This window comes from Hemibagrus wyckioides, linkage group LG21 (genome assembly GCF_019097595.1).
Source record: "Hemibagrus wyckioides isolate EC202008001 linkage group LG21, SWU_Hwy_1.0, whole genome shotgun sequence".
Lineage (NCBI taxonomy): Eukaryota > Metazoa > Chordata > Actinopteri > Siluriformes > Bagridae > Hemibagrus > Hemibagrus wyckioides.
The window spans coordinates 8,220,387-8,242,485 of NC_080730.1; the positions used below are offsets into that span (position 1 = coordinate 8,220,387).

The 22,099-nt window shown below is 37.9% G+C and overlaps 1 protein-coding gene across 2 annotated transcripts in view; it reads right to left on the reverse strand.

Moving 5' to 3' along the window:
* The window catches only part of asic1b (acid-sensing (proton-gated) ion channel 1b), a 319,202-nt gene that overhangs the window by 3,118 nt on the left and 293,985 nt on the right, over positions 1-22,099 (reverse strand). For both annotated transcript variants that reach the window (XM_058373993.1, XM_058373992.1), the window contains 4 exons: positions 20,422-20,575; positions 12,080-12,171; positions 11,769-11,848; positions 4,089-4,190 (listed from right to left, as the gene is read on the reverse strand). In XM_058373993.1, coding sequence (XP_058229976.1) covers positions 4,089-4,190; positions 11,769-11,848; positions 12,080-12,171; positions 20,422-20,575 — 428 coding nt within the window. The remainder of the gene's footprint in view (positions 1-4,088; positions 4,191-11,768; positions 11,849-12,079; positions 12,172-20,421; positions 20,576-22,099) is intronic.

The following is a 22,099-nucleotide window of genomic DNA, read 5'->3' on the forward strand; positions in this document are numbered from 1 at the left end:
CGAGGCAGTGTGTGTTGTATAGATGGGTCAGGAAAAGTCCAAGATCTAAATATTGTCCTGGGTTCAGGGCCAAATGACCTACAGGAAGAAGCTCCTCCTCATTCTCTCTGTAGAAATGTCAACCATATTTATTATCTGTCTTGTGCCATGCATTATGCACTAAACGGAAACATTAAGTAGACAACAGGAAAAAACACTGATTTGAAATCCAAATTTTACCCTTTTGTAATGTTAATGCTGTACATGAAGCTTCTCTTAAGTGGCATTATGTAACACATTGCATTAACATTAACGTGAACTCTGCCACTAATACACAGAAATTTTGAAAACTTTTGCAGCCATCAAATATAAAATGAGTTGACCATAATCAGCTATTAGGTGATTTATTTAGGAACAAACAGAGCTTTCATTTTTGCTTTTCATCATGGAAGGTAGCTTTATTTAAAGCTCTATTCAGTTAGTGAGGTTTGGATTGCAGATATTCAATTTACAGCAAAAAATAATAATCTGAATGAATAAAATCTAAGTTCAGTGTGACTGAGTGTAGATGAACAACAGCTTTGATGAACAGGTTTGTGTTTTGTTAAGTGCCAAAATTCAGCAGTGAAGCTTCTCTGACTCTTTCTGACTCTCTCTATCAGTTGAGTTTTCACCTAATATGGGCTGTGGGAGTCTCTGTATCACTGTACCTTCCTTCCTCCCTCCCTCCCTCCCTCCCTCCCTTCCTTCCTTCCTTCCTTCCTTCCTTCCTTCCTTCCTTCCTTCCTTCCTTCCTTCCTTCCTTCCTTCCTTCCTTTCTTTCCATTTCCTTCCTTCCTTTCTTTCCATTTCCTTCCTTCCTTTCCATTTCCTTCCTTCCTTTCTTTCCATTTCCTTCCTTCCTTCCTTCCTTCCTTCCTTTCCATTTCCTTCCTTCCTTCCTTCCTTCCTTCCTTCCTTTCCATTTCCTTCCTTCCTTTCTTTCCATTTCCTTCCTTCCTTCCTTCCTTCCTTCCTTCCTTCCTTCCTTCCTTCCTTCTTTCCTTCCTTCCTTCCTTCCTTTCCATTTCCTTCCTTCCTTCCTTCCTTCCTTCCTTCCTTCCTTCCTTCCTTCCTTCCTTCTTTCTTTCTTTCTTTCTTTCTTTCTTTCTTTCTTTCTTTCTTTCTTTCTTTCTTTCTTTCTTTCTTTCTTTCAACCTTCCTTCTGTCCCTCCTACCTTCTTTCTTTTCTTCTGTCCTTCCTTATTTCCTTTCCACTGTCCTTCCTCCCTCCCTTCCCCATTTCTTTCTTTCTTTCTTTCTTTCTTTCTTTCTTTCTTTCTTTCTTTCTTTCTTTCTTTCTTTCTTTCAACCTTTCTTTCAACCTTTCTTTCAACCTTTCTTTCGACCTTCCTTCTGTCCCTCCTACCTTCTTTCTTTTCTTCTGTCCTTCCTTATTTCCTTTCCACTGTCCTTCTTCCCTCCCTTCCCCATTTCTTTCTTTCTTTCTTTCTTTCTTTCTTTCTTTCTTTCTTTCTTTCTTTCTTTCTTTCTTTCTTTCTTTCAACCTTTCTTTCTTTCTTTCAACCTTTCTTTCGACCTTCCTTCTGTCCTTCCTACCTTCTTTCTTTTCTTCTGTCCTTCCTTATTTCCTTTCCACTGTCCTTCTTCCCTCCCTTCCCCATTTCTTTCTTTCTTTCTTTCTTTCTTTCTTTCTTTCTTTCTTTCTTTCTTTCTTTCTTTCTTTCTTTCTTTCTTTCTTTCTTTCTTTCTTTCTTTCAACCTTTCTTTCAACCTTTCTTTCGACCTTCCTTTCTTCCGACATTGGCATGCTGGTATTTTTTTCTTTTCACCCGATTCAATTCCTTTCGTCCTTTCAGGATCGCCATTTTACAAGCGCTGACTGCCTCGTGTGTTTGAAATCATTTCTGACTGTAACAACATGGAACGTTTAATCGTTTTTGCAAACCTATACAGAAATATTTCACTGGTTCCAGAAATGGGAGAATAATCCAAGAAGTGGTAACTAGTACGCAGTATCGTTATCACTTTATCTCCACAGTGACCTCACTGGAAGCTCATTTGCATGAAGATCAATCAAAAGGGCACAATTCTGCAGGAATCAACTGGCTATTATAATGAGATAATGACAACTATAAATATAAAACCTCCCTTCATTACCGTGATGCTGCAATGTGATAAATGCAATGAATAAATTCCTAATCATGCATCAGCAGGTATGACACAAACATTGTGTTTATAGGAGGAAAAAATGTGCCGTCTTATCAGAGAATATTTCATTTCCTGCATGCAAAACAAATATAAACAAATGAAACGAATGTCTCTGTATTAAGTACATGAAAAACGTATTTTACATGAAATTATAATAAAGAAAAGCAGGTAATTAAAAGGTGTTTAAAGCTCCTGAGAGAAAATAAAAAGCATGGAAAGCTTTATCAAGCTACTTTAAAGAAATGAAAAGATTTGGATTAATTTCACAAATTACACGTTATTCACCATAGCCTGCTTTGGTGTTTTTTTATTAATAATATTAAAAATGGAGAAAAAAATTCGACTGATAATGTATGCTGGCTTGTTCACCAGGAATTTGAGGCTGCATTAGGCCAAAACTGGGCCGCTGAAGACTGGAAAAAAACATCGCCTGATCTTCACCTGCTTAGCCTGTGCCCAGTGTAGCATCAGATTCCTGTTTTTGGCTGTCAGGAGTAGAACCCGGTGTGCCTTATTCTGTTATCCAGCTGCCTCAAGGCTAGACGTGTTGTGCATTCTGACATGCTTTTCTGCTCACCAAACTTCCTGTCAGCTTGAATAGGTCTGGCTTTTCTCGTCCCGAATACTCGAACTGGTCTGTCTGACACCAACTCCCATTACATGGCTCAAGTCAGTGAAATCATTTCTAGAGAATCCCACTGAAATCAATTTTTTTCCCCATTTTGACCTGTATCTGCATTGCGCTGCTCCCACTTGTTTGGCAGATATGAATTAAAAATCATCAGGTTCACGCTGATGCGCTGTTCCTAATAAAGTGACCCTGTACTGTATCATAATATATACAGTAATATAGGATGTCTTTTAAAGATGTACTGTTTTTCGACACTGCTTTCTAAGGTCATGTCTATAGAGCTAATTGCACAGAGTGACTTATTGAATAAACGAGAGGTCGAAAGGCAAGAAAGAGGAATAAAGCAGAAGAGGAGATGGAGTGCAGCACAAACGACCAATGAGATTTATGTATTATGGGGGGGGGGTTGTGAGTAAGTGAGAGAGAGAGAGAGAGAGAGAGAGAGAGAGAATGAGAGGAAAAGAGACAGAACAAATTAGAAGATAAGAGCTGACGAGGAAAGAGTCAAGGAAACAGAAGAGAGGAGAGGAGAAGAGAGGAGAGAAGAGGAGAGGAGAGAAGCGACTAGTTCCGCTTCAAATGCAATTAAAGCTCAAACTGGTCTCTTTAAAATCACAGAGCTGTAACATATCGCCCAGTCAACAACACTGACATCCATCAACTGCAACTGCTTATGTGCTTTCTTTTTACTTGTGTGTGTGTTTGTGTGTGTGTGTGTGTGTGTGTTTGTGTGTGTGTGTGTGTTTGTGTGTGTGTGTGTGTGTGTTTGTGTGGAGGAAGTCTTTCCATTCCTTATCACTATCCGCAGTCTTTTCTTCTTCATTTTCACAGCTAGTTTTGATCAAGCTTTGCTTCGAGTTAAATCGGATTAGAGGAAAACTTTAAAAGACGGAGCCCTACAGCTGTGTACGGTTTTCCTTCTGTTGCCAAAAAGTCTTTGTTCACTAGAATTTTTTTGCCTTAAGTTGTTTTTCTTTGGAACCTGGTTCAATCTTTTAGTAGTTTTAACCAAGTATCTAGTACACCTGTGCCATATTTAAGTCATGTGAGAAGATAAGAAAAGTTTCTAGTTTTATTTGTTCTCCTAGTTTGAGATTACTCTGAGAATGGATAATATGGGCAGAGTCCAGAAATATTATATTAAAGTTTAGGCACAGTTTCATGTTATATATTAGATGAATCTGGTGTTCTGTTATCTGTCCTATCCCCATTCTCTCTCTCTATTTCTCTCTCAGCCTCAGTGTTTACTTGGTTTTTAGTTACTGACATGGCACTGCACGTTGTCCAGGCTCAGCACAGCTCCTCGGTCATTGTTGTTGCTGCGTTTGTGGTTCTTCTTCCTGCAACGGCACAGCTTGTACTTGATCACCTTAAAAACAAAAAGAGAGAGCACATGGATGGTTTGCATATTAGGACACACCATGTTCTTCACATCCACAGGTCCCTTCAGTTAGAAATTAATTGAAAACATTAATGTTCTTTGGAAACTTGCATCAGCTTGTTTATGCTAGTGCAATATGTCCTTTGGTACAGCAGACAGAGGTGTTATAATGGCAAATGTGAGCTTCTGGAACTTCACAATGCTTCACAATGGCCAGCAGCAGCTTTATAATGCTAAACATGAGCTTTGAATGTCAAACGTCAACTTCAGACCGCAAAATGGCAGGATTTGGTAAGGTAAAGGTCAGCTTTATTTTGCTTGATCCCAGCTTCTGTGAGGCACAAACTAGTGTGAGTATGCCAAAAGGCAACTTACACACTTCAATGAGCAGCTTTGAAAGCTTTGGTACAGCTTTGAAAGCTTTGGTGCAGCTTTATAACAGCTTTGGTGACTTTCTATACCAAACTCAGCTCTACCGTGCCATATGACAGCTATGGTATGGCAACGCTGGTATGTTGAAGCTTGTATACCAGCTCTGGTATACCACATGGGAGATCTGGTATGCCACATGTTAGATCTGGTATGACAAACAACAGATGTGGTTCACCAAATGGCAGCACTGGGACAGCAAACTGCAGCTGTGATATGCCAAAGATAGATATGCCAGACATTGTCTCTTGTGTGCCAAATGCCAGCTGTAATAGACCAAATCCCAGCTGTGGTATGCCACATGGCAGGTCTGGTCCACCAATCTCCAGCTGTGGTATGCCACATAGCAGCTCTGGTATACCAAACTCCAGCTGTGGTATGCCACATAGCAGCTCTGGTATACCAAACTCCAGCTGTGGAATGCCACATAGCAGCTCTGGTATACCAAACTCCAGCTGTGGAATGCCACATAGCAGTTCTGGTATACCAAACTCCAGCTGTGGAATGCCACATAGCAGCTCTGGTATACCAAACTCCAGCTGTGGAATGCCACATAGCAGTTCTGGTATACCAAACTCCAGCTGTGGAATGCCACATAGCAGCTCTGGTATACCAAACTCCAGCTGTGGTATGCCACATAGCAGTTCTGGTATACCAAACTCCAGCTGTGGAATGCCACATAGCAGTTCTGGTATACCAAACTCCAGCTGTGGAATGCCACATAGCAGCTCTGGTATACCAAACTCCAGCTGTGGTATGCCACATAGCAGTTCTGGTATACCAAACTCCAGCTGTGGTACAGCAAACTCCAGCAGTGGTACGCCACATAGCAGTTCTGATACACCAAACCCCAGCAATGATATGCCAAAGAGCAGCTCTGGTTCTCCAAACTCCAGCAGTGGTACGCCACATAGCAGGTCTGATACACCAAACTCCAGCTGTGGCATGCCAAACAACAGGTCTGAAACACTAAACTCCAGCTGTGGTATATAGTATATATAGTAGGTCTGGTACAACAAACTTCATCTGTGGTATGCTACATAGCAGGTCTGGTACACCAAACCCAGCTGTGGTACGCCATATAGCAGCTCTGGTACACCAAACTCCAGGTGTGGTATGCCACATAACAGGTCCGATACACCAAACTCCAGCTGTGGTATGCCACATAGCAGGTCTGGTACACCAAACTCCAGGTGTGGTATACCACAATACTGGATACTAGAGTCCAACTGTGGTATGCCAAAGTGGCTCTGGTACAACAATCAACATTTCTGGCATGCTTCATTCTGCCTCACAGCAGCTCTGGTACAACAAAAAGTAGTTCCAGTAAGCCAGACAACAACTTGGGTATGTCAAACCCCAGCTTTGGTATGTCAGCATCAGCTCAACACCAGCTGCATTATACAAGATGCCAGCTGTGGTACACCATACGCCAGCTCTAATTTACAAAACACCAGCTCTGGCACTCCAAACAGCAGCTGTGGAATGGTTCATTACGCCTAATACCATCTACCTCAGTCAGGCAGGCTTAGCATACCTAGACAGGAGTCTTATCTGAAGTTTTCCTTTTTTCCAGTGTGTACTTTCACTACATACATACAATAATCACAGTGTATTTAGTTAATTATTATTATAAATTAATTATTATTCATTCTTTTCTGGTAGGTCTAGCAGTGTTTTTTTCATGCAGCCTAAATTAAGGTTGTTTAAATGATCATTTTCGAGTACTACTACCATTCATGGTATGTAAGTAACCCCTTATACCCATTGTGGGAACAAAAAACATTCCAAACCCTTTCAATCGGGCCTCGTCAACAAATTGTTGTACTAATGGGAATGTGGAAATGAGCCAGATGCTTTAGGGATCTCTAATGCGAATCAGGAAGCCATATGTTTGGTCCATCCAGAGCCTTTAAATAGAAAGTAATTCATTGAAGATCTTGCACGTGTGGATTGTTTCGGGCTCGGTGGAGTAACTAACTGCTGTAGCTCTGAGCTATCATTTATTATAATGCCACACACACACACACACACACCACATGCACACACACACACACACACACACACACACAAACAGGAATTTCTGGGAAGTATTCTTTCAAATGCCTAAGCAATATGACTATTTGAGTCTTCATCTTGTCTCTAAAATGAATCAGACTGTGAGTGTACAGAAATTTCACATGCATATTGCAAAACAAAAAGAAGCAGTGTATTAAAGTGAGCAACAAGCTCCTTTCCATGTGACCCCGACTAAGCGATTGGTCTTTCAAACACTTTTGGAGTAAAATCGTTCAACATGTTTGAAAAATAAACTGATTGCTATTCACTGTACACACACCTCTGAAATGATGATAGAAATTCATAGCTCAGGATACAAATTGATCTTATCATTTAAAAAACAATAAGATTATTTGTTGGCAGAGCTGAGCCAACAGCCTCTGAAATATTTGTGCTACTAGTTTTTATATAAGACCATGGATAATAAATCATTTTTAGCCTGGACACGAAAACAACATTCGCTTATGGCTTAACAGACTGCATGCTAATTAAGATGATAAAATTTATTTCCACGGGAGAGCGTTAAGGAACCGATTCTTTTATCTGGATATCTTTTAACTATAATAATAATAATTATTATTATGATAAATTGACCCTGAACTGCTGCAGCAACACTGAGAAAAAAATTAGGTACCAATTAAAAAGATATAATGAGACACAGGAGATGCATTTCTGTAATGATAGGTCCTGTTATGACCTTCATGCGCTGGATATTTGGGGTATGTCATATGCGGTCTGCTCCCATGTGCCTTTCTACTTCCAGCTTATGACTGGATGACTGCCTGCTACCATGTGCTATGTTTCCACCTCCGGGTTTCTGATTGGATGATTGGATTGTCTTTTGCCATGTGCCTTGTTTCCGCTGCCAGTTTCTGACCGGATGAAAGCTGCTTCTGGTTTCTGTTTTGTCTGTGTCATGTCCAGCCTGCTGCCATGTGCCTTGTTCCTGCTTCTATGTCCTGATTAGATAATAACCTGCTGCCATGCCTCTGGTTTCTTATTTGATGATAACTGCAGCCTTTTGCCTTATTGCTGACTCTGTTTCTAATACGATAATAACTAGCTGACACATGCCTCATTCCTGCCTCTGGTTTCTAATATGATAATAATAATGTTCCTTATTCCTGCCTCTGTTTCTAATCATTATTATTATTATTCATTAGTTAATTAATTAATTAATTAATTAATTTTTTAAGATACATACAAAAGTAACTTTGCACCTTATTCTTGCCTCTGGTTTTTGCCTGATAATACCTGCAGTCACATGCCCTATCACATTGTTCTCAGTTCCCGGTTTTGAATGGATGATAGCTGCTGCCATGTGCTTTGTTCCTGCTTCTGTTTTCTGATTGGTTGATTTCCTGCTGCAATATATCTTAATCCAGCCTCCATTTTCTTATTAGACGACAATTACTGCCATTCCTGGTTCCAGTTTCAGATTGGATAATAGCTGCTGCCATATCTCTCGCTTCTCCCTCCAGCTTCATCCTATCATCCTTTCACCTGATAGGATGATAGCTGCTGCCATGCACTTTCTTTCCTCTTTTGGTTTCCAATTGGATGATAACTGCTGCCAAGTGCTTTGTTCCTGCTTCCAGTTTCTGTCTGGAAAATGATCAGCTGCCACGTGCCTTGTTGCTGCCTCCACTTTTAGACTGAATAGCAAATGCTCCTGGTTTCTATTCAGTAATGCGCCACACTCCTGTCTGTACATTGCCTTTGTTTTCTGTGATTACTGTTCAATAATGAAACATATATAAAGTCTAACTGTCCCTGACCTGTGGATTTCGTTCCGCTTTGCCCTCAGTGTTCTCCTTGGTTAGTGTATAGCTATATATACTAATACTGTCACAACAGTTTTTGCTTGGTTTTCCAAAATTTTGAAGGATTTTGTTTCTGGTTTCAAGGACTACCCACAATGTCACACACCAAACAGGTTCTTTATCCATCACATCTTTTCTACATTCCAACTTTTACAACAGGCATGATGGATATTCACTTTATCCCCAAGGAGCTGGCTATTATATGGCTCATTTTCCAGTCAGACTGGACCAGACTTGCATTTTCTGGGCCTCATAAAATATATCATTATTCAGTCAGGCATTATGCATAAGGACAGAATATGTTCTGCATGAGGGTGCTAAAATTCTGCTAAAATTCAGTGTTGTCCTTGTGACAATGTTGGAACATTTTCCAAAAATCCATCAAACAATAAATAAATAAATTCCACAAACATTCCACAATTCGTTGTCCTTAAATGTCTTTCAGTAATCAAATAACTTTTTAAGCATTTGTTTTTTTTTAGTATATTGTTGTCAAAAGAAGTTAAAGTCAAGCACATTCCAGCTATGCCTGTCTTAACTCTGTCTACAGTGACCTCTGTTATGACCAAAGCTTTGAACTGTGACTATGATATTTAGACTGACCTAAACAAATTCAATGCTGATCTCACACGACTGCTTCCTGCCTCATTGCCCCTGAACCCACACATTCTAGAAGATTTGACCACCAGGATGCAGTGGAGAAACATGCACAACATGAGTCCAGTAAGCCACACCTCCTCCTCTCTATGCTGCTGTATGACTCCTTCAACTTCCTGTTGATGTGCCCACCCAATGTTCTCATGGCCAGATTTCTGCTACATGGCAAGCTTTCCATTTTTTGGAGGATCTTCAGCCTGATGAGTGAGAGGTCGATGTTTATGTTATGTTGCTTTAGTGTTAAAGCTCGCAAAAATTTTGCCCGGACACGAAAACCTGTGTCTGTAGACCATATTGGAGTTCTCTAGCCTTCTAATAAGGGGTTTCCGGCTCCTTGGAGAAGAACTTTCCCTAGAAAAGTATTAAGGGCATGTGGGGAACAGCCTTTTCAGCAAAGGCCAAGAGAGGCAAATTGGCAAGCCTGTAACTGAGGCCTCTCAGATCTTGCCTGCTACACCTTTCTGCTCCAGTGAAGAAGTCGTTCTGCCTCCTGTCTCTGGTGAGGATGTTATCACTCTGACATCACTGCCCCACCTCATGGCTTTGCAGATGACGTCTTCACACTACCTCGTGGTTATGCGGATGATGTCATCTCCTCAATGCTTCCTGAACTTGTGACGCAATCATCAGTGCTCCGTTTGCTAAATCTTGGTCACCCTGGACACCGTTTGGAGTTGGATTCATGTACATATAGTCTTTTTATTTTACACATACTACTTATTAGCGAAGTCCAGTTTAGTTTTTTTGTCCAGTTACTGCTGCTGTTGCTTTTGACAGGCTTACTGTTATCAAGAAATTTGTCAAAACCTTGTAAATATAGTCATACATAGCTTCTGTTTGTCTGCTCAGTGCCTCTATGATAATGTATGTTTCGCAATACTTCATCACATCAAAGCCTGTAACTGCAACATAGACTTCAACATCACAGCCATCAGGTCACTAGTTAAGAGCTTATCCATGTGAGTATCCACTATTCCAAACAAAATCTTGATGCTTTGCCAGTGTCATCATGTGCATCCCAAACATAATATAAACCACTGTTTGCCTTTTTCCTTCTTTACTTATCCGGACTTTCTCTTGAAAATTATCCAGAATCAAGTGTCTTGTCTCTCTGATGTTGATTGACCTTGATCGTGGAGTGTAGACTGTTTTCCTTTCACCCGTATCCATGTACTGTATGTGTGTGACAATAAAGAAAGCTCAGATAATATCAGTCTGCTGTAACAGAGTGACTAAAATATGCACAAATAACAATGCCAGTCTAACGAACCACTAAGTTTAAATATCCTCAAATGTTGAGGTCATTAACTCTGTCATATACAAATGAAAAACTACATTCTGAAAATATTGGGACATTTACATTATCCAAACCAATGGGTTTTGCTAGATTATTTAGTGTGAGATATTCACACAGCATACATAACAGCTGGGTTGCCATTATATCCCAGCATTTCCACTAGAATGTGATAATACAATGAAGCCAACTGGTTACAGGCAATGAGAAACTCACTTCTTTCTATTTTTCTTACTAAGCACATTGCTATTTCGAATAAATATGTGGATAACATTAGGTTTCATACAAACTGAGCCCAATTAATATTATGTAACAGATATAAGTTAATCTGAACTAACACTATGAGCAAGCAAATTGGTTTCTAGATTACAGGACAGCATGGATGGGACAACTATTGCTGAACAGAGGGGAGATCTGCGTCATTACCATCCTACACCATCATCTTGGCATGTTTATATCATAGACTCATGTTATGTAAGGCTATGGTATGATAAGTCTGAATCACACACAGAGATTAAAGATTTCAGCTCTTCCCATCAAGTAGAGCTAATGAAGCCCCTGCAATGAGCAGTGAAATGTTGTCATGACTTACAAATACCACCACCACCACGACTCTTTTAGTGAAGAAATATATCACCTTGTTCTCTGTTTTAGAGTTTGTTATAGGTGATTTTTTAAAATGTTTTTTTTTGGTTAATTTACAAAGAATTAAGTAAATGTACCCTGCATCTAATAATGCATAACAGAATTATTAAAGTGTAAAAAAGAATCTGTACATAAACAATCTGTGTCAAAAAATGTTGCACGTATTTTTGTTCAAAATCAACTTGAGTAGTTATCTAATTGCCATCTGCAAAGATTTCTTCAAATAATTGTAAACAACTAAATACATCCCAGAAACATTTCCATTTCTAATAGAAAATGCATTCAAATCCAATATCTGGGTCATGAATAATTAGGAATAAACCAAACAACACAGAAATAAGGGTAATTATTGCCTGTGGCGGTATCATAATGAACCAAGCTTTGGGTAACTAAAGCAACCTAGTGTACCGGGTTCTACACATAACCCAACAGTGTGTTCTGTGATATATTGGACCAGCACTGCGCTACATTTAACCCAGCAATTTTAGAGTGTAAGCATTAAGTAAACAATAAGGAATAAATCATTCTGAATCCTATATAGATCATACATATTTTCCATTAAATGTTTAAATTCTCATCCTTATCATTGAAAGTCTAAATGCACCAAAGGTGCCGGTCTCAAATGCTGTCAAAATGCTAATATTCATTGAAAGATCTTACCTCATAAAGATAGTCAAAGAGTTCCAAAATGGTCAGAATACTGGCTCCAATAAAAAGACCCATCTGACCACCGATATCACCTAGAGAAGTGAAGGAGTACACCAGGCATTGGACATTACTCTCAAATTGGTTTGTCAAATTACATGTAATGTGAAAGAATTATAAATACACAGTATAACACTGATTTGGTTGTTTTCGTTACTGCATATGTGACACGAGTACGCTAAATTAATCCTGGAGACAGGATTCCTACTAATACATTTCTAATACAGGATTCCAAATGATTGATCTGAGTAAGAATTATGACTTACCCAGTAATCCAGGCAGCTCATAGGCTTTTTTCTGCTCAATAGTCTCATAGTTCAAAGCCTCGAAGAAGATATCCAGAACCAGGATGTTATCTCTATCAACAGATTGAAGAACTTATTAAGGAGAGCGAACTTCCATATATTTCTCTTAGACTGTCAACTCAGACCACTTACACCTGTTAAATGACAGCAAGTGTTCTCCAATTTTACAATGACATTAAAAATTATGTTGTTGTTGTCCTTTGGCTGCTCCCTGTTTGGGGTCGCTGCAGCGGGTCGTCCAATCTGCATGTTTTGATTTTTGGCACATGTTTTAAGTTGGATGCCCTTCCTGATGCAACCCTACCATTTTATCTGGGCAGGGGAGAGTTAACCCCTCAATGGCTGGGTTAGTTCTGTGGCATGGAATCGAACCTGGGCCGCTGGACCGCCATGAAACTACACAAAAATGATGTAACATGTAAAAAGAATAGGGAAGAGAATAGGGGAGTACTGAATAATGTCATGTAATGTAAAGACCTTCTGAAATGTATACAAGTATAGTTGATACCTTGTGATGAATTTCACCTTTCAGCATGCAGAATATATATTGAGCATGAATATATATTTTGATACAGGTTTTGTCTCAACTCCTGTCCAGTCATTTTTGATTGTGTCCAAGAGTTCTGTATTAATCGTCTTTATACACTCTCATATTCCTTTGTATCTTTCATTATCCATGCATTTCTAAACCTTGGTTTGTAGTGTTCCTTGAAAAAGTGTTCTGAACTCTTTCCTTGTGGAAAACCTACTCTTAGCCTTGTTTGTGTGGTGATCAGTTATTTCTATAATAATCTGTAGATGCCAACAGTGTACATATATAGAGTGGAACCTAGGCATATGAATTCCCTCTCTTACGAATTTTTGCCTTAAGAATCAGAAATTTTCAACTGCATACAAAGCATTTTTGGCATGCTGAACCAAACCGAACATTTTTTGCACATTTTTTTTGTAGACAGATTGGTGGTGTGGGTGGTCTGTTCAATTTTTAGCCCAAGCTTGACAAGGAATGCTTGGCTTGGGTCAGTTCTTTGTAAGCAGCCATACAGTTTACATACGCTTCGTATTGGTAATATTTTTGGGTGGCTGGAACAGATTATCTGCATTTACATTATTTCCTTTGGGAAAATTCGCAAAATTCCGCTATAAGAACCTGCCTCCAGAACTTGTGTGCTGAGGTTCCACTGTATAAGTAACAGGTACATACTTCGCTAATAGCGTTAGGAGACTGACAGCTGAAGAAATAAAAATGCCACATGCTAGTTCATACAAATTTACTTTCAGTGTGTTTAAAGAAACAACACAGTTTGTGAAGATCATCCACCACAAACGTATAGGTGAATTAGGTATTGCTATAGAAACGGTAGTGTATATGAACAGGTACACCGAGTTGCTGTTATAGAAATGAATAAACATTCTTCTGCCCAATCAGATTCAAGAATTCAGCAGTGTTGTGATAAGAGCATTAATAAATTGAATTCTTTAATATTTCTCTTTTTTCCTTAAGTCACGTCAGAGTTTGTCCGTTCAGTTTTAATGGCCTCCCACAGATGATATCTTAACACAAAGTGAGTGAGTCCAGACTTGTTGTTGATGAACATTCTTTGAACAGAATTTTGCCTAAAAAATAGTAGATGTGTTAGAGTGCCTACAGTGTTAGGTATTGTCTGACCCAAATGCTACTTACTCTGTAAATCCTTTACTCTTGGTCACAATCAATTGTTGCCCTTTGCATTAAACTACAAAATAAGTACCAACCCAGAAAACTCATATTTACATTTTGTGACCTACACTGACCTTAGGTAGAGGAATCAGATTGAGTGAAACATCCAGCTGCAGGCACTTGTAGATCTGAGCTAGTTATTAAATAGAACATATCAAAGAGCAAACCCCCAGTGTTTGTTTGCCCTGGTTTTGTTTTTTTTTGACTCAGATATGGTTGGGTGAGCTTACATAAATGGAGATCATATTACAACCTGAGGCATGAGAGATATACAGTATGTTTGTATTACATTTTTAGATTTTGTTAAGTTTAAGCTTCCCCTGCAGATGGAAGCTACATGTGCATTTATGTGGGTGGTTCTGAGGACTGTGTGCACAATCATTATCATAATTTAATCTCTACAATTATTACTTATTGCATCCATTTCCCTCAAACATGCATTTTGGCCTGGTCAAAGAAATGCAAATCAACTTTCAGCCAAATTAAGAGGAATCCAAATATATGATTATTAAATCGCAAACAGTTTCATTCAGATTTGAGTTTAGTGTGTATAGTGAAGATTTAATTTTTAGATCAGTATTCAAAACTCAAACTGAACTCCAGACGTATTTAGAAATAAAGTGATTGGGCGGAGTTGGAGTAAAACAGAGGTACATCTCAGTTATCCAGAGTCCAGCATCACTGACTGACAGTCTGATGTAACCACAATATGTCATGCTGAAATGTATATGTTGTATATATTGTATACAGTGTGAATATGCACTGTAAAAAAACAAAAAAAATATCTGAGAATAAAGAAGTCCTCATTTTCTATCCCTGATGTTTTTCAGGCTTGTAATTGGGTCTGGACGCTATTGAAACCTCGCTGTCTTTGATGCAGCTTGAAAAAATTCGCTAACCTTGGACTTTGAACTACATGCAGGTTACTTAAAATTGATCAAAATGAAAACCCCAGAAACTTTACTTGCGCCTTTGCAAGAATGAGATTAAATAATCTTAAATATGTGGTGTCTTTTGAGAGGTTTTCCTTATTGGTCAGCTTAATAATCAGGGGTGTCCCACAGAGGTCTATATTAGATCCTATCCTGTTTTCCATACATTTCTGTGCATTTGATTCTGATAACACAATGCTGAATGCTATTTGAAAAGCCTTTAGGTTTCATAAATAAAATAAGAGATATTCAGAGATATTTCAAATAAGAGATATTCAGTTTTCCTTTGCCAAAAATCATGAAAACGGCAAAATCCATATTTATAATTTAGATGGCAGGAACATGATTGTGTTTTTGTATTGTAAAAATCTTGGCATTTTAAAGCAGGGTGATGGCACAGTGGGTAGTGTGATGCTGAATGAATACGGTGGCATTTTGCTTATTAATAAGCTCTTTTTAAAAACACATTTTGAAAACAAAGGGTGAAACTTGGCTGGCTACATTGGAAACAAAGCATATTATGCTTGAAAGGTCATAGAGGTTCTGTTGCTCTTATTTTATTTTATTTTATTTTTTTTTACTATTGAGAGGTTATTTACAGACAAACCACCTTTTTTCATAAATATCCTTTAGCTATATATCTTTCTGTTTGCTTTCAGATTCATAACTGCCCAATCAATACTTTTGAGACCTTTGAGACCTTCATTTGTGCATGCTTATTTATAAAGTTGTTCTCAATAAACTGACTCCATAGATCACTTTTTATGCTGAACAGGAAATTTAGTACCAATAATACATGATTAATGCAATCGCTCATGCTCAGTGAGCGCAGTTTTATCCTGACCTAAGGAACACACAGCGTTTCTGAACTAGTGATTAAACCTCACTGGAGAATAGAGTTTACAGTTGGCTATATCAAATATTTATTTATGTAACTAGTGAACTCCTTATGTAATAGTGGAATCTGCAATGTTTAACTTACTCTTATTCTTGAATTTCTGGTCATTTGTTAAAACGAATGTATTGCCAAAATTCTTCCTATTTTCCAAGCAATTGAGCATGCAATTGGACTAAATGCATTCATTATTAACCATCATGCTTTTTCCTGACTCAATAAAAGATACTCACTTACAGCTCAGTTTGAAACAACATCTGGAGTGAATCCGTTTTAATCTTCTAGTTCTTCTTCTTTTGTCTAAGCATAATTTGATTTTTCAGCCCTGAATTATAATCAAATGTTTTGAAGAGGATATTGTTAAAAACCCAATGTCTTTTGGAAATACTTTTCTTTAAGCTAACCCATGAAACAGCTTAGAAGTTTGAGTTATTTGAGTCATATTTTGCTTTCTTTGACAGAGAAGGTTATGGTGGAATGTATTGAGGGCTTTGAATTATTTCCACAAAAAAATCATAAATGGGAGAGATTCTAGAGATCTGTTCTGAAGAGCATTAAATGAGATCCTAATCACAGAATGAATTATTGAATAAATGATGAAGTTTTGCAAGAAATTAAGAAGTAATTCAAAAATAAAGTAATTCAAAATCTGGAATCACTGAATAGGATAGGAGACACACGAAAAAAGCTTTGATACATTAATTTGGATGAAGCATGAAAAATGAAATGGAGGCTCATGTTATAGGTCCTAAATATTAAGGTACCTACACAACATTTTGAAGGAAAATTGTCTGTAACACAAATACATCCATCTATTTTCTGTACCGCTTATGCTACACAAATCCAAGAAGACTCTGGGCACAAGGTGGGGGATACCCTGGATGGATTGCCAACCTATCACAGGTCACAATCACAAATTATGGAAAACTTTAGACAGGGTGAGGAAACCAGAGTAACTCCACACAAGGAAATTGAACCCCCAACCCCAGAGGTGCAACATGTTAACCACTAAACCACCATACTAATAATTCTCATATTTCGCTTAATATGTTCAGAATCACCTTTGCATAAACTAAAACCATTTAAGGCTCTTTAAAAACTGAGCTAACATTAGCTAGTTAATTTGATATAACTCATACAGTTGTTAGGGTAATTAAATATAATTAATGCATTCATTCATATTAATGACCAAAATTTCATGCTTTGATGTAAATAATCAGTCAGCCACAGCATGTAGTCTGTAAAATGAGAATGAAAACACTTTGTCAAATCAAAATATCAAAGATCTACTTTGTGTCCTTTGTGCCAGACCATAAATAATGCGCTCAAGGCCAATTGACATTCAGTATACGAACTTAGCCTAATGAACTACATGTCCTCCTCATATCTGATCCAGACCTGTTGAGTGTTTCCAATCTGAATGTTTCTTATTGCGATAGCTTGAAATCTTCAGAAGAGAGCCTAATTCAATATTCAGATTCTTTCCTTCAAAGGCACAGGGCAGAGACTCAAATGAGCAGCTGTACATTTTTGATCTCCAGTCTGGTAAACAAGAAAGCTGTAGTGATTTAACAGACAAACAAACTGCTGTCTGGGTTCTTCAGTGTAAGTTTCTGTGTTAGTGTTATTTAGATTACTGCAAATGTCTTGTTTAGTCTGTTATGGTTTAGACTACTGTGTAACTGCTATTATTTATACAATTGTGTAACTGTTGTTGTTAAGACCACTGTGCAAGTGTTTTTGTTTGTAACTGCTTTTGTTTAGACTACTGTGTAATGTGTTGTTTAAACTACAGTATGTGTTATTGTTTAGACTACTGTGTAACTGTTATTGTTAAGACTATTGTGTAAAATTTTGCTTAGACTTTTCTGTAGCTGTTATTGTTTAGACTACTGTATAACTGTTTTTGTAGACTACTGTGTAACTGCTTTAGTTTAGACTACTGTGTAATGTGTTGTTTAAACTACAGTATGTGTTATTCTTTAGACTATTGTGTAAAATTTTGGCTTAGACTACTCTGTAGCTGTTTTTTAGTCTACTGTGTAACTGTTATTGTTCAGACTACTCCTGTAACTGTTATTGTTTAGACTACTGTGTAACTGTTATTGTTCAGACTACTGTGTAACTGTTATTGTTTAGACTACTCCTGTAACTGTTATTATTTATATTACTGTGTAACTGTTATTGTTTGGAGTACTGTGTAACTGTTATGGTTCAGACTACTCCTGTAACTGTTATTGTTTGGACTACTGTGTAACTGTTATTGTTTGGAGTACTGTGTAACTGTTATGGTTCAGACTACTCCTGTAACTGTTATTGTTTGGACTACTGTGTAACTGTTATTGTTTGGAGTACTGTGTAACTGTTATTGTTCAGACTACTGTGTAACTGTTATTGTTTGGAGTACTGTGTAACTGTTATGGTTCAGACTACTCCTGTAACTGTTATTGTTTGGACTACTGTGTAACTGTTATTGTTTGGAGTATTGTGTAACTGTTATGGTTCAGACTACTCCTGTAACTGTTATTGTTCAGACTACTGTGTAACTGTTATTGTTCAGACTACTGTGTAACTGTTATTGTTTGGAGTACTGTGTAACTGTTATTGTTTGGAGTACTGTGTAACTGTTATGGTTCAGACTACTCCTGTAACTGTTATTGTTTAGACTACTGTGTAACTGTTATTGTTCAGACTACTCCTGTAACTGTTATTGTTTGGACTACTGTGTAACTGTTATTGTTTGGACTACTGTGTAACTGTTATTGTTTGGAGTACTGTGTAACTGTTATTGTTTGGAGTACTGTGTAACTGTTATGGTTCAGACTACTCCTGTAACTGTTATTGTTTAGACTACTGTGTAACTGTTATTGTTCAGACTACTCCTGTAACTGTTATTATTTATATTACTGTGTAACTGTTATTGTTTGGAGTACTGTGTAACTGTTATGGTTCAGACTACTCCTGTAACTGTTATTGTTTGGACTACTGTGTAACTGTTATTGTTCAGACTACTGTGTAACTGTTATTGTTTGGACTACTGTGTAACTGTTATTGTTTGGACTACTGTGTAACTGTTATTGTTCAGACTACTCCTGTAACTGTTATTGTTTATATTACTGTGTAACTGTTATTGTTTAGACTACTGTGTAATTGTTATTGTTCAGACTAGTCCTGTAACTCTTATTGTTTAGAATACTGTGTAACTACTGTTGTTGAGAATGTTGTTTTAATCGAAAGAACCCTATTCCAACAGCTGAGCCAAAGGTTAGCGGCATCATGTGGATGTGTTTTTTTTCAGGAAAACCAACTGGTGCACTTTAGAAAATAGATAGCATCATCAGGAAGGAGGATTATCTGAAAATACTGAAGTAATATCTCAAGACATCAGCCAGAAAGTTAAAACTAGGTCACAGCTAGAACTTTGTTAGAACACATGGCATCATGAAGATCCAGGAGATTTTAAATGAAATACTTGCTGCCTCTGTCAAAAAGTTACAACTGGGTCTTTTGTCCTTTCAACATGATAATGGATCCACATTAAAATGGCTTAGCAAACACAGAATCAGGCTTTTCATATTGCCACTCTGGTCTCTTGAATTATGCCAAGAACCATATATATTTTAATAAGAAAACTAGTGACTATCTAGACTAGACATGATAAAATATTATATGTACTTGTCTCTTTGAATGTAACACTGTAGTATTTGCCCCCTTTGGTGCAGTTAGCCTCTACTAATCCGAGTAAAGTATTGTCAGGACATTTCCAAATAAACTATAGTATGACTGAGAAAGTGAATTGAATCTGAACTGACAAAACCGCAGTGGTATAAAATGAACCAATTCTGCTTTAAAGTTGCCGTCAGCATTTGTTTTTAAAGATGCAAGCTACAAAACAATGTGCCAGAAAGTGCTCCAGGAATAAGATGTGTTCTGAATATATGAATGAGATACTGTTTATTTAACCCTTTTTACCTATACACTGGGGTACAGGGCACACTGCCCGGCTGAATGGAAATTGACATATGAGACATTTTCAATCAGAATAAACAAATAAACAATTTTTTTATCGCCGCAAGTCTGATATAAAATTAGACAGGACACTGTTGACTTTCAGTGTGAGACGTCTTTACCTCTGTTTGGATAAACTTAAACAGAAATGTAAGGGTTGAAGAATACCCTCAAATTTTGGATGAATATTCACTTGGGGAAGCACAAATGGGTTTGATATCACAATTTAATTTGAAGATATAAACATTTGTTGGGGGGGGGAATCATTTTTTAAAAACTTTTCTATGAAAACATTGCTCCTAGTAGGCTAGTTAAAAATAGAAATACTTCTGAGCTCTGAGTGACTATTTTTATAAGATCCTTTAAGAACCACAGTGGAGTGTAACATGACTCGGTAACATGATATGAGAGTAAAAAGAAATTCAATGCTGAACATGGGCACCAAAAACAGTAACACTAAAATTTTATTTTATGGCTGCTGGTAAAAAAAAAATATTTTTACTGTGCTTGGGTGCTTCCCATGACTCCTATGTCCAATTTTAAAGCGTTGTTTACCTTTTTCCAACCCCCCTAGATATGTTTCTTAGACCCCTGGGGGTCCCAAGACTGCACCCTGATAAGCATTAAGCTACACTAGAACTGAACTAGATAACATTGTGGGAATTAGTTTTGGGTAAAGGAGGATAGAGCAGTTGGACTTGAATTTAAAACAAGGAACTGTACTGTAAATGGTTTCACTGACACTTACGCAATGTACTGCTCCGTCTTGTTGAACTTCTTGGCCAGGTATTTGGCCGAGGCCTTGCTAGGTATCTTGACGAAGGACAGCTCTTTTCCGTAGCGCGTCATGTTGCAGGGCGTCTCACACACACAGTAATCATTGTCTCTCTCCACGAGAAAATCTAGCAAGAACAGAGGAGGGAATGGAAGAGAAAGAGGCGCCATTAGGCTGGACGGTGATCACAGAAGATTGATGGCAAGAGGGGAAAAAAATCAAACAACGTGGAAAGAGTGAAGAAGTAAAGTGGGTGATGTAGTGTGGAAGGGGGGGGCAATGAGAAGAGCTACGGGGGTGGATGGAGGAAGCACAGAGGAAGGGGATGAGAAGAGGAATCATAAATTGAGCCCCATCACTGCCTCAGGCTCAGCTATCCATAACGAGTGGTTGTGCTCAGAGAAAGTGAGATGCCTGGCAGATCTGGCTGTCTCGGTCTAAATGGGCTAATTTCACTTTCTGTCTCTCTCTTTCTCTTATACACAATTCTCTACACTCTACATTCAGTTCAGTACATTCTTAGGCACTAAATGAAGCAGTGTTAAATTGAATAAAATGCAGTGGACATGTGAATACCATACATCATTTAGCTGAAACCCGCAACTGCCTTAAAGTAAAAAGGCCTTCATCTACAGCACTCAAATATCTACCAGTGACAACTCAACATGAACAGTGAATGATGGACTGAAACTATTAAACAATTTAAACCTACACTAAACAGTCAAAAAACCTGTAACACTGCAGAACAAGTAAAACTCAGTACTCAGTGCTAACACGTACTGATTGGCCATTGCAAATAGGTCTACTTTTTCCAATCAACAACCTAATCAACCTCTTAGTGCAGGTTTTTCTTCATTCACACATAAATCTTTACTAAAGATTTCCGTGGAGAGAAACGTTGATGAGTTCAACCGGGGCAGCTGTGGCTCAATGGTTAAGGCTTTGGGCTACTGATCAGAAGGTCAGTGTTTCAAGCACTTCCATGCTGCTGCTGTTGGGCACTTGAGCAAGGCCCTTAACCCTCTCAAGTGTAATTCTTGAATTACACTTATGTAACAAATAAAGCCTTCTTCTTCTTCTTCTTCACTCCCTCTGACATTATAACATCCTGACAGGTTAAATTGGAGAGATTTACTAGTTTGTTGACCATCTTTCTCACAACCTCAGCACACATGCTGTGATTGGCTGCATATAAAGATGCCTTTAATAAAAAAAGTAATGGTTGGACTAATGCGTGTGTTCACAGTCAGTGATGCATCTTTTCATCTTTTAAAGGAAACGGTCCCAGTGACTGAAAATCAAAACTCTATCGGCTGACTCCACACCTAATTACGCTGATGATTAATCGAATGTATTAGGACCTCTGTTCAGCTCCTATAACAAATGGATTTTCTCTCTGTCTACCTAGACAACAGAAAGGGGTAAAAACTGATGATTTTAACCCTCTTCCTTCCGAAATAAATAAATAAATTAAAAAAAAATTATGAAACAACAAAACTTTCATATACTAAGTGACTCCAAAATTTTTATTTATTTTTTTTGGAATATTGCTGTATTTTTGTAAGAATTGACGTCAAACAGATACATTTCTAGTGCTGTTACAGTAGTGTTTTTCAACATAAGGAATAACGATCAGGTTTCGCTGTCAGCT